General features: G+C 39.1%; 1 protein-coding gene and 2 long non-coding RNA genes across 5 annotated transcripts; all 3 read right to left on the minus strand.

Annotated features, from left to right (window-relative positions):
- Positions 1-1378: 1378 nt before the first annotated feature.
- On the minus strand, positions 1379-3541 carry LOC124140023. Its single transcript, XR_006861858.2, has 2 exons — positions 3211-3541; positions 1379-1964 (listed from the first exon to the last, which is right to left on the minus strand). It is a non-coding gene; the product is annotated as an uncharacterized LOC124140023 (long non-coding RNA).
- Positions 3542-5760: 2219 nt separating this feature from the next.
- Positions 5761-9465, minus strand: LOC124140022 (E3 ubiquitin-protein ligase XIAP-like). 3 transcript variants are annotated; one of them, XM_046507359.2, is made up of 4 exons: positions 9077-9465; positions 6904-7208; positions 6235-6380; positions 5761-6084 (listed from the first exon to the last, which is right to left on the minus strand). In XM_046507359.2, the coding sequence occupies exons 1-4, from the start codon at positions 9082-9084 to the stop codon at positions 6040-6042; spliced, it is 504 nt and encodes a 167-aa protein (XP_046363315.2). In that variant the 5' UTR covers positions 9085-9465; the 3' UTR covers positions 5761-6039. The 3 variants fall into 3 exon arrangements, with proteins under 3 accessions (XP_046363315.2, XP_048240119.1, XP_048240118.1); XM_048384162.1 differs by lacking the exon at positions 9077-9465 and adding an exon at positions 8880-9060; XM_048384161.1 differs by lacking the exon at positions 9077-9465 and adding an exon at positions 8366-8785.
- Positions 9466-10757: 1292 nt separating this feature from the next.
- On the minus strand, positions 10758-11935 carry LOC124140085. Its single transcript, XR_006861868.2, has 2 exons — positions 11828-11935; positions 10758-11105 (listed from the first exon to the last, which is right to left on the minus strand). It is a non-coding gene; the product is annotated as an uncharacterized LOC124140085 (long non-coding RNA).
- Between the last annotated feature and the right edge of the window lie 4455 nt (positions 11936-16390).

Consider the following 16390-nt stretch of genomic DNA (forward strand, 5'->3'; position numbering starts at 1 on the left):
TTGCCAGAGACAATTTAGAGCTAAATGAGGAGGAATCCGTCAAATTCAAAACGAGATTAATGACACGTGATGAAACATAGGCCTACCACAATGAAGACCGAGTCAAAACGTCAATCCATGGATTGGCACCATTCCACTTCTCCGGCACCAAAGAAATTCAAGCCTTCAAGATCAATGAAGAAGGTTATGGCCACTGTATTCTGGGATGCAAAGGGTGTGATCCTTGTTGATTACTTAGAAAGTCAAAAGACGATAACCGGTGCCTACTATGCTTCATCGCCTGATGGATTATTTCAAAGAAAAGCGGCGAGGAATGCTGACTGCTGCAGTTCTACTACTTGATGACAATGCCTCTTCTCACACCTGCCGACCTGCACAGGTTGCTGTGCGACAATGTGGGCACCCTACATACTGGCAGCAAGTGATTTCCACCTGTTTCCTAAACTAAAAGAACACCTTGGTTGAAAACGCTTTGACGTCAACGATGACATCAGGGTGGAAAACATCCTCCTGACTGGAACTGAAAAACTTACCTATCGATATGAGAAGTATACTGGTAAGCAGGGAGGTTATGTTGAAAATAAAATGAAAAACACTTTCACATTTTTGGGTTTGGTTGTTAGGCTTAGAACTTTTTGACAAGCTCTCGTATCAGAAGTTTAACGTTACGGGGAAACACCACAGGTCAATATACATCGCACAGATATTGTACTTCAATAAAATATTCTATGACAACTGATAAACAACTTTTACGGTATAACAGATACGTCACATGCTCAGTAATGCTGGGTGGGTGGGATGGGGGTATTATAACCGTCGTGTGAGATTGAGATGAGTCGGCAGGAATCATGAAGAAGCACATGCCAAACCATGAACGTTACACAGCGGTGCGGTGTAGGGGAGACAACTCGTGATACACCCATTCGGGTATTCGTGTAGACCTGGCTAATATCAACAAAATGAAAACTGAAAAGTCTCCGAAATGTCTTTTCAAATATCTTAATCTAATATACATTGTCCCCGGTATATAATAAGTTAGTAGCGATCAGTATGCTTTTCCGTTCGTCAGTGTCTGTAGAAATCGTATTATGAAAACCTTTCCACGTTCCTTTGAACATGTTTTTGCCTTGTGTATATGCGTTTGTGATATTTTGTGTGTGTGTTTGTGTGCGTGCGTGTGTGTGTGTGTGTGTGTGTGTGTGTGTGTGTGATATATATATAGAGAGAGAGAGAGTGGTTTATGTCCGTGTGTTTGTTAGTGTGTGTTTGTGTGTGTGGTTCTGTGGTATTATGTGGTATTATGTGGTGTGGTTTATTTGCGTGTGTGCTATGGTGTGGTGTGTGCGTTCCCAGGTGCACAAAAAAACATAAAAGAACATTTCGTTAAAAATTTGTATGTCTATTTTCATGTTTTAAAAAAACACACAAGTGATTACAATCATGTATATCTGACTAAGGACGACAATTAACGTCATGAACGTTACGGCAATCTATTGTTCCTGTATAGTACTATACATGTTCGTGAAGGTCGGTCCTTATTGAGCCTCGAATGCCCCTCCCACACACCACACAAGCGGTCACCGTCAGGCCACACTCGGAACAACACACCACGTGACCACAGGGCAGGAACGCCAGTGTTGCATCTTGCTGTGAACACTTCCTGCATCTCCCCCATCTGCTGGTCCTGGTAGCGGCGACGCTGCTCTTGTTGCTGCCGCTTCTGCTGTTGCTACTGCTGCTGGTGCTGTTTCTGATGCTTGAAGTGGTGATGCTTCTGCTTTTGTTGCTACTGATACTGCTGCTGTTGTTGATGATGTTGCTGACGACGGTGTTGATGCTGGTGGGTGGTAGAGTATTTTGTTCAGGCGTTCTTATGATCCCAGCTGTGTACGTCATTGTGCTTGACGACATACAGACCGTTCCCTCCGATGGCATGTTGAAAACTGTGCAGTGTAGATGTGTTTCTGAAACACAGTCGAGCACTAACATATGGTCTCAGTCACACTGAATATAGTGTGGGGTAGCCTAGTGGCTAAAACGCTGAAAATTGACATTTCCGTGTTCGCGATTTCGGGTTTTGCGGGCTAAATTTTACAAGTCGAGGCACGATTTTGCAATGCCTCATAATCGCATTCAGAAATCATAAACTTTCATTTACCCAGGATCCCAAGATTTTTGTCAAATGTCTCCTCTGTGCATGCCCTTTCACCATTTTCACCCGATCAAAGAACGCCATATTATTCCATAAATGGTTGAAATTTGTTAACTGGTCAGTGACACATTTTTTAATACATTCGCCGACATAAAACATAAATAATATTGATAAGATGCATTATGCCAAAAGCCATTTGTAATATATTTCCATAAAAAATGTATTTAAAAAATAATGAAATCTGTTGTGTCTTAGATATTAAAGCATAAATGCTTAATTTAGTGTATATTGTTTTTACTATTTCACTGGCCAGCTAAGTTGTCATCGTCTTGCCGACCGCTCAAGCGTGACATTTCAGAGGGTGCACCTTTAAACAGTATTCAGGTCTTAGACTTTAACCACTTTGGTGAAACCCACGAGCATGGGTATGGTGCTGACAAACCTAGAAACATAGCCAGGGTGAACCAGGATTGGAATCCGCGCTTTCAGGTTTCTCTCACGCCCAAGGGACGCAACTCTGTCCAGCATCACGGCGCCTGAGACGACAGGATCAACCGTGTTCCTTTCAAAGCACTGACAAGTCCGAGACATGATTTGATATTAACTTCTTGAATTTAACATAGACCTACTCCACATGAACGATGATTACTATGACGACGTGTTCCTTTCAAAGCATCGACAAGTCTGAGACATGATTTGATAATAACTTCTTGAATTTAACATAGACCTACTCCACATGAACGATGACTACTATGACTTTCATCAGAATTGTTCAACAATTCTAATTTGATATAGTTAACTCTTCAATGACTCTGTTAATGAAGGTTATGTTTATAACCTACAAACCATCCCCAACCATCTACATGTATACTGGTTCAGACGTCACTGGTGACGTCATAATACAAGACTAATAACTGGGAAGTATTAATAAAACGCCCTTCCTTAAAATAGCGGTAATTACAATATTTTGATACAATAGGTTAAAATGAATCGGTGTGGTCAAATAAAACGACATACCCGAGATCTGAGATCAGATCACAACATTTCAATATACTCACCACTGCACAGTGCTAGTGTCAGGTTGTGTTATCGCACAGACGCTTTTGCCGGCTTGATTTGCCGAACGACCGAGGACATAAAAACCGGTAGTGAGTCAGGTCTATATTTAGATAGACGGGTTTTCCCCACGTCAGCCCTGCAATAACCACGCATAACAATTGTGTCTCCAGCTCTCTGTGATTCACTTTGTTAAAAGTCACTACACACGTGAACATCCGGGTTATAATCAGCAACCCATACAAACGGGATCGTGAGGTCAGACTCGCTGATTAGATGATAAATGCCATAGTAACCATTCTGCGGAAATCGACGCTCATGATATCAATCACTTGCTTGTTTGATCCAGACTCGATTATTCATGAGAGCCGTCATATAGCTGGAATATTGCTGAGTGCGGCTTTAAACATTAAACAATCAAACAAACACACAAACAAAATACCAACAAAACATGTGTACAAAGGACAAATATCCGCACAAATAAATGATAAGATTAAACATGTGCTGATGTGATTTTTTTTATTTTGATAAAACACACACACGAAAGCAAGAAATACATGTGCTTAAATTACATCCTTATTTGGGCTAAAAAAACACTCGAACAAACCATATCGTTAATGCGGTAACCGTTCATCATTCGTGGGGCCTTGCGACAGAGATAGTAATATGGACTCATCTAACTTCTTAAACATTCTCGCACAACGTACATATGATGGGGGAGACATTTACTGGAGGCTTATGTACTGACGCTATATTTACTGGAATCTGGATGTGGGTACAAAACAAGACAAAAATTCTGAATTTTTTTTTTAAATCCGAAAATCCGAAATAAAAGTCAGATGAAAGCGACAAAAACATTTCCATAATCATAAGAAATCTGTGCTAAAAGTAAGTTGTACGATTCCGACTATATCATAAGCATGATTTCTTGAATCACTATCAAATACTAAATGTAAGATGATACCATATGTTCGCGAACGGTCAATGTCAATGTTTATTTCAATCGTCCCACGGCTGAGAGCTACAGAAACGTCAACAGTTTGATGTTATTAAAAAAAAATTGTTCCGACCGATCACAAAGAAATTCTTAAAAAAACCGCTAAAATGTGTGGACATGACAACCCGTCTGCTGTTGCTGCACTGTTCAGGCCAATGTCGTTGGGTCAGTGTGCAGTAGCTGGACGTAATTAGTCAGTTCCCTGACCGTCGAAACAAATGGCAAGTTTAACAATAGTTTCACATCATCGGGTATGTATCAACGATGTATCTGACTTTTTATGTTATGAAGTGCCGCAGGTTAACGTCAGAGTTAATGGTATTCATATTCGTATCTCTGTCACATGAACGAAACGAGTAAAAATGACCCCCTAACCATACACTGAGCCAAAGGAATGGCGTTGGGGATGGGTATTGATTGAGGTGAGAAGACCCCGGTTTTGAAGCATTTTATGACGTTAACTTATAAAAAAATATATATTTAAATCATCAACATCAACAATTTATTTACCAATACTCGTGCAACAAACGCACATTAATTCCCCAATTTAGTTCTGCCATATATATTTTAAGTCCTCACCCCAACTTTTCCGAAGAGCTGTATCTGCGCTTGAATGGTACAATGTTGCCACCACATGTAAAAGACAACGGTGGGTATTCTCCCAAAGGGAGAATGAATGTCGACCCGGATGCATAATCATGCAATGTGAAACACGACTATTGATGTGGTCAGAATAGGCGAAATGGTCCCTGGTTAACGAAGTATACATCCGAAACATGACATGGATCATGAAGTAAGCGCGGGCTTGTAACAGTTTCTCTGTCCGTACTACCTAGTAATTTTCTGATACACAAATACTTGTATTTCCATATACACGTACTGGAAATCCAAACCTCTATCCTTTTCCCAAATATTCTGTCTGTAACCATAATCAATATAAATAAAAGAGAAAAAACATAATCATAAGAGATCCCTGCTGAAAGCCGAGTACATTGTGCGATTCCGACTACATCATAATAATGTGTTAGTGAAACACCATCAGAAAGTGAAGATACCGGTGTTATAAGCATGACCTACCTTTCTCAACGTGTGTACAGAAGACATGGGTGTGATATACCCAAGAGAATGTCCCCCATCACAGTTTTAATGATCAGTTGATATGAATATCAATATATCATTTGATCGCTTGTCTCATTACTTAATTACGGCCCTATCCGACCACAACGTGAAACTGTGCTACGGTCCTGACATCGACAATATTCTGCAACGACTTTTCAGGAACCGACCATTTAGTATTCATTGTGGGGATGGGTGGTTGTGAGGTGTGTGTGTGTGTGGATTAAATATTTTTTCAGCTATAGCTACAAAATCAGTTATCTTTATTAAAAACTAAAAACTATGAGCCTGATATGAAAAAAAAAGAAAAAAGAAAAACACCTTGCAAGAATGTAATTTTTGTGGTAGGCGGTTTGTTTTTCAAAAGGCTTAAGCATATTTTTTTCCAGGATTTTCGGGGAGAATTTATGCGTTTTCGATAAAATCCCAGATTGTAATCTCTTTACCAAGAAGATCCAATGTGGATCTTAGTGACACACTTCTTTTAAGATTATGTTGTCGGAATAATATAGACTACATACCTGTGTTTACTGAAGGTTTCGAAAGGTGCTTTAATTACTTAATATTTTTAATTGAGGTATTTGAATAAAATCGGAATGTGCATTTTATCTGTGCTTACTTCCTCAACAGTTGACGGTTTCTATATGATTGTTGCGAGGACAGTTTTTCTGGAGATACATGCATGGTGGTCAGTGAGTGAGTTGGTGTGGCGGTGAGTCTATTCACAGGACACACTTCTCTTCAGGAGTCGGTCGACAGGTCGCTGAAAGAAAGAAAGGACGTTTGGTTGGGGATATTAAAAAATTGAAAAGCAAGGTTGATGGAAAAGAAAATGTTTAAAATCATTTATATACAGTAATGATTGAAGGAAGTGTCGGAAATATATCCTTTACATCATGTGTTTTGAACTCACCCCTCCCTCGGTGGTGGTGGTCACACCCCTCTTGACCACTGGGCAGTTAGGCTGAAGCTCTGCGTGTCTGTTCCACGGGTCGTCATCCGGCTCCCAGTTTGCAGCCTGACATCCGCAGTGGTAGCACGTCAACGTTGTCGTGTTGCCTGGAGGATAACATTGATACTTCCTACTTGACATTGTATGATATATATCAAGGGAGTGAGTGATTTTGCTTTAACACACCGTTGAATAGTATTTCAGTTACCGTATTCGACGTAATAAGCGCCCTCTGAGAATTAGAAATAGGAGGCTCTTATTAAAATAGTATTTTGGTGGAAAAGCAGAGTTGAAAGATCGTAAATTTCGTGGTTTATTCTGACAGCCTGAAATGTTTATATACGACAGATATATTTTTTCAGGATTTAATTGCCCTTAATAAAGGATGCATATGACACACGAGTGCGTATTATACTGGAATAAATCAGTCTTACATTGATCAATCGGAAGATTTGCTAATTGAGATTGTTCACCAGCCAATATAATAAGCAAATATCGCTCCTTTGATTATGAAAGGCAGGGCAATTAATAAATGTTATGTCAGGTGTTATCTGACACTTTATGATGATATTTTGGGTATATACTATAGGTCTTTGAATTAATGTTATAAATCTGTGTATAAAAATGTACCACAGCGAGAAAATCCGGCCTTGGCGATCATGCGGTGTCTATCAGGTGGCATTGCTGCAATGGCGTCGTGTCCAATGGCCAACGTCTGAAGTCGTTCATCACAGAACAGAGCCGGCTGCTGGGGGTATCTTCCAGGGGCTCGATAGGAGAGGTTCACAAGGGCCTGCAAACCAAAACCCCGTTTGTCTCCTTTATCAGCATGTGCCAGCAGAGAGTTTACTTCATCTGGACCAAGAACAAATCCATTTGGAATTCGTGCGAGATCGACATCCAGCAGTGAAAGTGACGTCTTCATTTTCATGAATCTGTAAATAAAACAAAACTTAAAGTCGATTAAAATTGATGTTATATATATATATATATATATATATATATATATATATATATATATATATATGTTACAGGAAATAAGTATAATCAGTGATTAAGTCTAATGACTGAAAATTTCAGTGATTATGTCTAATAACTGATTCACTCGGTGGTTATGTCTAATTACTGAAATCTTCAGTAATTAGACATAATCACTGAAATGAACCAAGGGATTTTATACTTGTTTACTAAAAGCATATCCCTGCCTTGTTTTTATAATGTGTGCTAGTTTTGAAATTAGATTAGCTATCAAAGTAAATACAACCTCCTGTAACCAGATACCTTACACAAAAATCACAGAAATAAGCTTAAACAGTTCAATCTTTTATTTCATAAAATGGTATGACGTGAATGGTATGACGTGAATGGTTTGACATGAATAGTATGACAAATAGCAGTCAGATGGAAACTCAGGAATGTTTATTTGCACATGAAAGACTTGAATGAAATCTAGAATTACATTGCATCTTGGCCTTAAAACATTTGCAGCGATTGGTCTGACACCGTTTAGTTCCAACACAATTACACCTTACAAAGCCTTGACCACCACAGACTGAGTCAAGTTGAAACGCTTGACGCAAAGAGCGTTCGATCGGTATTGAAATCAGTACTGAAACTGGACGAACTTAAGTCCTACAGTCCAATCACTGGTGTCATTGTCTCCAAGCCAAGCAACTAGAATGTCTTTAATGTCACAGTTCGCCCTCTCTACAGAACCTTGGCTTTGGGGATGTCGAGGCTTTCCGTTTGTTTACAGGAGATTGGCTTAGGACAGGACAGCCTTCTCACAAGTTATTACAAAAAGGCAGGGATATGCTTTTAGTAAACAAGTATAAAATCCCTTGGTTCATTTCAGTGATTATGTCTAATTACTGAAGATTTCATTAATTAGACATAACCACCGAGTGAATCAGTTATTAGACATAATCACTGAAATTTCCAGTTGTTAGACTTAATCACTGATTATACTTGTTTCCTGTAACATATCTTTATATATATATATTTACTTCACTGTTACAGAAAACATAACATTTTGTTCCGTGCATACACCAAACCAGCATTTATCCGCATGCAGTAATTATGGGAAAGTTACCTCAATAGTTTAGAGATACTGCATATACACAACACAATAAGGTATAGCTGATACGCTGCTGATAGCTTCCGATAGCTGACTGCATACAGATGGGTGCAATGCACAGCCGACTTCATACATACTGCTGTTACGCTAACACGACAAACATGGTGACTCGTACCACTCAATCACGTGACGAGTCACGTTTAGAATGAGATTTCTAACTGGAGCGTCCTGTGTTATTAATAGTCTTGCAACGATCACCTGGGAAAACCCAGTGCGACAAATGTAGAACGCAGAATGTATGTATTTAGCAACTCACACGAGCAAGATTTATATACTGCAAGGTAGGGTATATATCTTTTGGCATGTCTGTATACGTAATAACGATGAGCTTACACATGTTCAAGTTACACAAATCGCAATGAAAATAATATAAATATATATAATACCTATTACTTCGAGCTCACACATTTCTCAAAGTATTTACACATCTAGGATATAAATATCTGAATGCATATATGTGCGAGCTTACATTTGTCAATATATAAACTTTCGCCTGTTGACCACAGGAAATAGGGATAAATGGTAAAATCATGACGACACAGAAATCCTTGTATATCACTTATTGTACTGGAAAATGCATAACTATAGAACCAGACTACTCCGGAGCGCGAATAAGCGTGTTTCCTGTATAATGGCTACACAGAAGAGAAAGCAATCAATACTCACACGTGCATTGGTCGCAGGCAGAGAGAGGTGGTCCTGGTTCAAGCTGAATGGTTGAGGCTTGCAGTGTGACACGCCACTCAGTGCGTCATTACATCCCTAACTGGTATTTATATACCTGACATGTCCAGACGAGTGATATGTAATGTAATCATAGCCCCAGCGCACAGAGCGGGACCACGATATTCTGAATGCCGGAGTATTTATATACCTGACATGTCCACACGAGTGATATGTAAGGTAATCATAGCCACAGCGCACAGAGCGGGACCACGAGAACAGGCACAGACATGGGCTGTGTATTTTGTGTTATGACATCGGGCGTAAAATGTGAAATACTGTCATGGATTGATTGCATCACTTACTCTGTGTGTGTGTGCGTGCGTGCATGTGTGAGTGATGGTAGTGTGTATGTGTGTTGGGATGAAGTGTGTGCGTGCGTGTGTGTGTGAGTGAGTGATGGTAGTGTGTATGTGTGTTGGGATGAAGATTGTGTGTGTGTGTGTGAGTGATGGTAGTGTGTATGTGTTGGGATGAAGTGTGTGTGTGTGCGTGCATGTGTGAGTGATGGTAGTGTGTATGTGTGTTGGGATGGAGTGTGTGTGTGTGTGAGTGATGGTAGTGTGTATGTGTTGGGATGAAGTGTGTGTTTGTGCGTTCGTGTATGAGTGATGGTCGCGTTTATGTGTGTTGGTATGAAGTGTGTGTGTGTGTGTGTGTGTGTGTGTGTGTGTGTGTGTGTGTGTGTGTGTGTGCGGTTGTGAATGAGTGACAGTAGTGTTTATATGTGTTGGGATGAAGTGTGTGTGTGTGTGCGTGTATGTGTGAGTGATAGTAGTGTTTATGTGTGTTGGGATGAAGTGTGTGTGCGCGTGTGTGTGTGAGTGATTGTAGTGTTTATGTGTGTTGGGATGAAGTGTGTGTGTGTGCGCGTGTGTGTGTGAGTGATTGTAGTGTTTATGTGTGTTGGGATGAAGTGTGTGTGCGCGTGTGTGTGTGAGTGATTGTAGTGTTTATGTGTGTTGGGATGAAGTGTGTGTGTGTGCGTGTGTGTGTGTGAGTGATGGTAGTGTGTATGTGTGTTGGGATGAAGTGTGTGTGTGTAAATATGTGTTTCGGGGGAATAAAGTGTGTGTCTATCTATGTATGTGTGTGTGGGGTGTGTGTAGGTTGGGGGTGGGTTGGATGCGTGTATCCTTATCTGCATTCAGCTCATCGTGAATATGTGTATGTGTTCAGAACACATAGATTACAGAAACCCCCCAAAAGAACCTGTGCTAAAATACTTTTACCTGTAGCAAACACCAGGGCATCGAATATCGAAAATATAATGTTTTTCATGATCCACGCATTCAGGGCAGGATGATCTGAAATAAGCCAGATCATCCGATCTTCATTGGGAATTTCATTGTAGTCATCTCTCGAGACATGCCATGACCATTCTGTCCGATCAATATGTCAGATGTTATATTGTAATATTTTTAAGCCCTTATCACTTCCAAGGCGGAGAACACAGAGAATGACATTCTTACTTTCTATCCATATGTAGAATTGAAATCGGGTCGTAGACTTTAACCATTTATCCCTGAAGGGTTGTAAGTATCAACTCTTATGCGTTTCGACACACCCTTTGCTCTCAGGACGTACACCGTACGTCTAAGTAAAAATGAAAAGAATCCTTTGCTTCATGTCTCTGGTATTCTTTAATCAAAACTTAATATCACATTATTTGAAAGACATTCAAACATCTGTAAAACATCAGATGAGTTCATGAACGAAACAAATTTCCGTATCACGTGTCACCGGCTAGTCCTCACACTGCCCCTGATGGGCGCGTGACATACGTCACAGGTACTGGAGATGACGCCACAGTCGGCACAACACACCACGTGACCGCACGGCAGGAACACGAGATTGACCTCGCGCACCCTGCACCGCCTGCACCTCCCCCACTTCCGGTTACTTGACCCATGAGACCCCCTGCTGGGGCCATGACCTGCCGCATGTTGCATGGATGCATCCTCTCCAGTACCTTGTAAATAATAACAAAATATGGTACACACATAACCTGATATTATTTGACCAAACATGAACTATGGACCACATCAGATTCTCACGTTGATTTGACCTTAGCCCCATGAGAGCATTTGTCCATAAATAATTTGAAAATGAATAACGCAAGCATAGGAATTGATTAACACCATTTAATTTATCTATTATAATATCAATACCATACATAATTAGTCGCATCATCGATGTGAGCAAATATTTTTGCACATCAACGATGTAATGAAATCGGACAATCGCTATGGATCGATAGATCGATGAATCTTTTCGCCAAAAGATGGCGGCTGCTACAGAGGTGAGGTGAAATTGGGTTTAACGTCGTGCCAAGATTATTGCACTTATATAGCGACGTGCATGCACGTGTGTGTGTGGCTGCTTGTACTAGTCCGGACTGATGCCGATTTATAGTGCTAGCCCACTGGGATACCATGCCGCAGTTTAACATGAATACTCCACGCAGACAAAGTATACTGACTCCGAGCCGACCAGTCCTTGTTTAAGCCCCTTAATGCCGAGCGCCTGACAGGGTAACAACAAGAACCATCTGTTAGCGTCTTTTGGTATGACGCGGCCTGGGATCGAACCCCGGACCTTCCGCTCTCCGGGCGGAAGCTCTACCACTAGACCACGGAGGCGGTCGGCTACTACAGAATGCGCACGACAGTGTGGACGTGCGTAGTGTCTCACCTGTATACAGCCCCAAGAGAAGCAGCAATATTCTGGAGAGCATGTCGACTGTGCGAGGTTTTACGTGCATGTGATACACAACTAGATTCACCCTACTCTTTACATGAACATGTGTCATATCTAATAATAACCTATAGTCCCGTAACACTAAAATAGGGCTGTCGTCAGATTGCTATTGACATGAATAACAAAAAGGTTTGGCTGTAGGTTTATATGTAATATAAAATGATAGAAAGGTTTCTATTTATCAGATGCACAATAACGGTAAAAACTCAGCGAACTAGTCAGACTCGGAAGCAGTTCCATGTTAATAATGATACAATTTTATATTTCTTTGGCACAACATTTTGCTTTTGATTGGTATGTCATAATTAGATATAGCTTGCAAAACTCATATATACTTATGTTTAAAAGTGATACGTTATGGAGACGTTAAGACCAGTTCAAATGATGGTCACATGTTAGGACGTCTTCCCGGTGGAATGTGCCCAAACGGAACTTAAGTATTCGCGGAGAAAAGCATGTAGAATCATGTCAGCATGATACAGTAAAAAACCCAAGGAATAATCGATATGGAGTAGGATACAAATACAGTAAACTACGGTTATAGCGAACTTAAAGGGACTACTAATTCTAATTCGTAATAACCGTAGTTCGTTATAAGCATATGTATAACATCTATATAGAAAATTGACGGCACCAAGAAACAGTTCGTTATATCCGACAGTTCGTTATAAGGGTGTTCGTTATAAACGTTGTGTACTGTAGTTGCTTCCGAGTTATCAAATACGATACTTGATGGCTATTTTCGCAGAGTTCGAGATGGTAACATGATCGTGACCAAAAGTGATTGTACAATGGAGATCACTGGGTTTGCACTATCACCATTCCCCGGTATAATACATGACTGCTTATATGACAACCAATACCGAGACTCCACTATATAAAACATGTCAATACTAAGATACTTATATCAACATATAATACATGACTGCTCACAACCAATACCGAGACGCCACTATATAAAACACGTCAATACTAAGATACTTATATCAACATATAATACATGACTGCTTACAACCAATACCGAGACGCCACTATATAAAACACGTCAATACTTATAAACTTATATCAACATATAATACATGACTGCTTATAACCAATACCGAGACTCCACTATATAAAACACGTCAATACTAAGCTACTTATATCAACATGTAATACATGACTGCTTACAACCAATACCGAGACGCCACTATATAAAACACGTCAATACTTATAAACTTATATCAACATATAATACATGACTGCTCACAACCAATACTGAGACTCCACTATATAAAACACGTCAATACTTATAAACTTATATCAACATATAATACATGACTGCTCACAACCAATACCGAGACTCCACTATATAAAACACGTCAATACTTATAAACTTATATCAACATATAATACATGACTGCTTACAACCAATACCGAGACTCCACTATATAAAACACGTCAATACTTATAAACTTATATCAACATATAATACATGACTGCTCACAACCAATACCGAGTCTCCACTAGATCACGTGAATACTAAGATACTTATATCAACATATAATACATGACTGCTTATAACCAATACCGAGACGCCACTATATAAAACACGTGAATACTTATAAACTTATATCAACATATAATACATGACTGCTCACAACCAATACCGAGACTCAACTATATACAACACGTGAATACTAAGATACTTATATCAACATATAATACATGACTGTTTACAACCAAACCGAGTTGCCACTATATCAAACACGTGAATACTAAGATACTTATATCAACATATATGACATGACTGCTCACAACCAATACCGAGACTCAATTATATAAAAAAACGTGAATACTAAGATACTTATGTCAACATATATGACATGACTGCTCACAACCAATACCGATACTCCACTAGATCACGTGAATACTAAGATACTTATATCAACATATAATACATGACTGCTTATAACCAATACCGAGACTCAACTATATTAAACACGTGAATACTAAGATACTTATATCAACATATAATACATGACTGTTTACAACCAAACCGAGTCGCCACTATATCAAACACGTGAATACTAAGATACTTATATCAACATATATGACATGACTGCTCACAATCAATACCGAGACGCCACTATATAAAACACGTGAATACTAAGATACTTATATCAACATATAATACATGACTGTTTACAACCAAACCGAGTTGCCACTATATAAAACACGTGAATACTAAGATACTTATGTCAACATATATGACATGACTGCTCACAACCAATACGTAGACTCAACTAAATAAAACACGTGAATACTAAGATACTTATATCAACATATAATACATGACTGCTTACAACCAATACCGAGACGCCACTATATAAAACGTGTGAATACTAAGATACTTATATCAACATATATGACATGACTGCTCACAACCAATACCGAGACTCCACTAGATCACGTGAACACTAAGATACTTATATCAACATATAATACATGACTGCTTACAACCAATACCGAGACGCCACTATATAAAACGTGTGAATACTAAGATACTTATATCAACATATAATACATGACTGCTTATAACCAATACCGAGACGCCACTATATAAAACACGTGAATACTAAGATACTTATATCAACATAAAATACATGACTGCTAACAACCAATACCGAGACGCCACTATATAAAACACGTCAATACTTTTAAACTTATATCAACTTGTAATACTTCTGTGGTCTAGTGGAAAGAGCCTCTGTGTCTGTAAGGAATGACATGACTTTGTTCTCTGGCGTTGACGTTTTATATTAACGTGGGGGTAATGTAACCAGTATGGAGTATTCTAAATTCCAAACCTTATACTGTCCAATAATATACTTTTATAAAAAAGGAAAATCACGTGAAAGCCAGGATCCATGTAATTGATGAATTATCGTCAATTAAAACGAAATACACAAATTATCAAATACATTTCAATAAATTAATATATACTTTGTATGATAATGAAATGGAAAATTTATTTTCAATATTTTCATTTAATATTCAAATGTTCTCATAGCCCGAATGTGAGCCACACTAGTTATGATATTAATATCAGTTTGATAAAAAAGGGAAAATAAAAACCTATACTGGGCATGTATTGAAAACGTGTAGTGTTTGTTTGCAACCTTTATGATACTCGTGGATCGAAGGGCGTGATTTCAGATAAGACCTTGCTTTGTAAAATATCAGGAAAACACGCATTGCATACATAGTCCACACAGGTGATATACAGAAAGACCACATACGCTCTGTAACGTTTGGGTCCTCCCTTTTTAAACAATTACAGCCTGTCTAGGGCTGGTGTGCTGAATCCTCCGCTTCAATATTTCACTGTACTTAAAACCCAAAGAAGTCGCATAAACTAATTGATGATAGTGAGTGAGTGAGTTGGGTTTAACGCTGCTTTTAACATTATCCAAGTTATATAACAGCGTGTCAGCTTAATGTGGGAGGAAAGCCCGAAGTGATGCAGGTCTCAGACGTTTACCATTTCGGTGAAACCCACGAGCACGGGTACGGTGCTGACAAACCTAGAAACATAATCGGGGCGAACCGGGGTTCGAAAACACAATCATAGGTTTCTGGTGGGGACGCAACTCTGCACAGGGAAGCGCGGCGCCTTAGACGACTGGGCCAGCCGTGCCCCCTAATTGATGATAAGGGCTACATATTTATTTTCGATTATTCACAACTCGGAATAGATGTAGCAACTAGGTCCTGGGTGATGCGTTGTGGCAGTAAACTACATATTCATAATATTCATATATAGACAAGCTTACTTACTAGATATATGCAAAATGACAGTGCATTTGAAAACAGTGGTCATATTTAGAATTGGAACGGAATTCTGTGAGCATAGCTGGAATCCATACAAAGTTTATGTCTACAGGCCTTGTAGTTTAAGAGGAGATGTTGAAAATACAGTCGCACTAGAAAAACAGGGGTACAAGAATGTCAATGTCAGAGCTTGATCAAAAATCAAAATATGCCAAAAGCCTTTCAGGTAGTTTTTAAAACGGCATTATGTCGTCGATTATATGTGTGAGGCTGCCAACCCCCTATTTAGAGGGTGTTCGGGACTCGGTAGTGTTGTACGCGGGACGCAGATAACTTCGTATTTGGTACTCAAATTCAACATTAAAAAAAATGATTTATGCACTTTTAAGTTTCCTTTATAATATTATGTTTTAAAAAAAATACTTTTGCCGTAATTTAACTTCTAATCGCACCAGTATTCGGGATTCAGAGGTTAGCAATTAGAGTGAAGTATTTATCAATTATTTACCATTCATGAGGGCAAGTTTTAGTGGTTATTATATGGCAGTTTTCATATCATATCCCATATCACCCCGAGGGCCGATGGTTACATGATAATATCAATTTCTTGGGACCATTAAACATGATACTGTCCGAATCTTGGTCAATAATTGTTATATTGCATAATTTAAAAAAAACCCGAAG

The sequence above is a fragment of the Haliotis rufescens genome, unplaced genomic scaffold (assembly GCF_023055435.1).
Source record: "Haliotis rufescens isolate VD_foot unplaced genomic scaffold, xgHalRufe1.0.p SCAF_5, whole genome shotgun sequence".
NCBI classification, from domain to species: domain Eukaryota; kingdom Metazoa; phylum Mollusca; class Gastropoda; order Lepetellida; family Haliotidae; genus Haliotis; species Haliotis rufescens.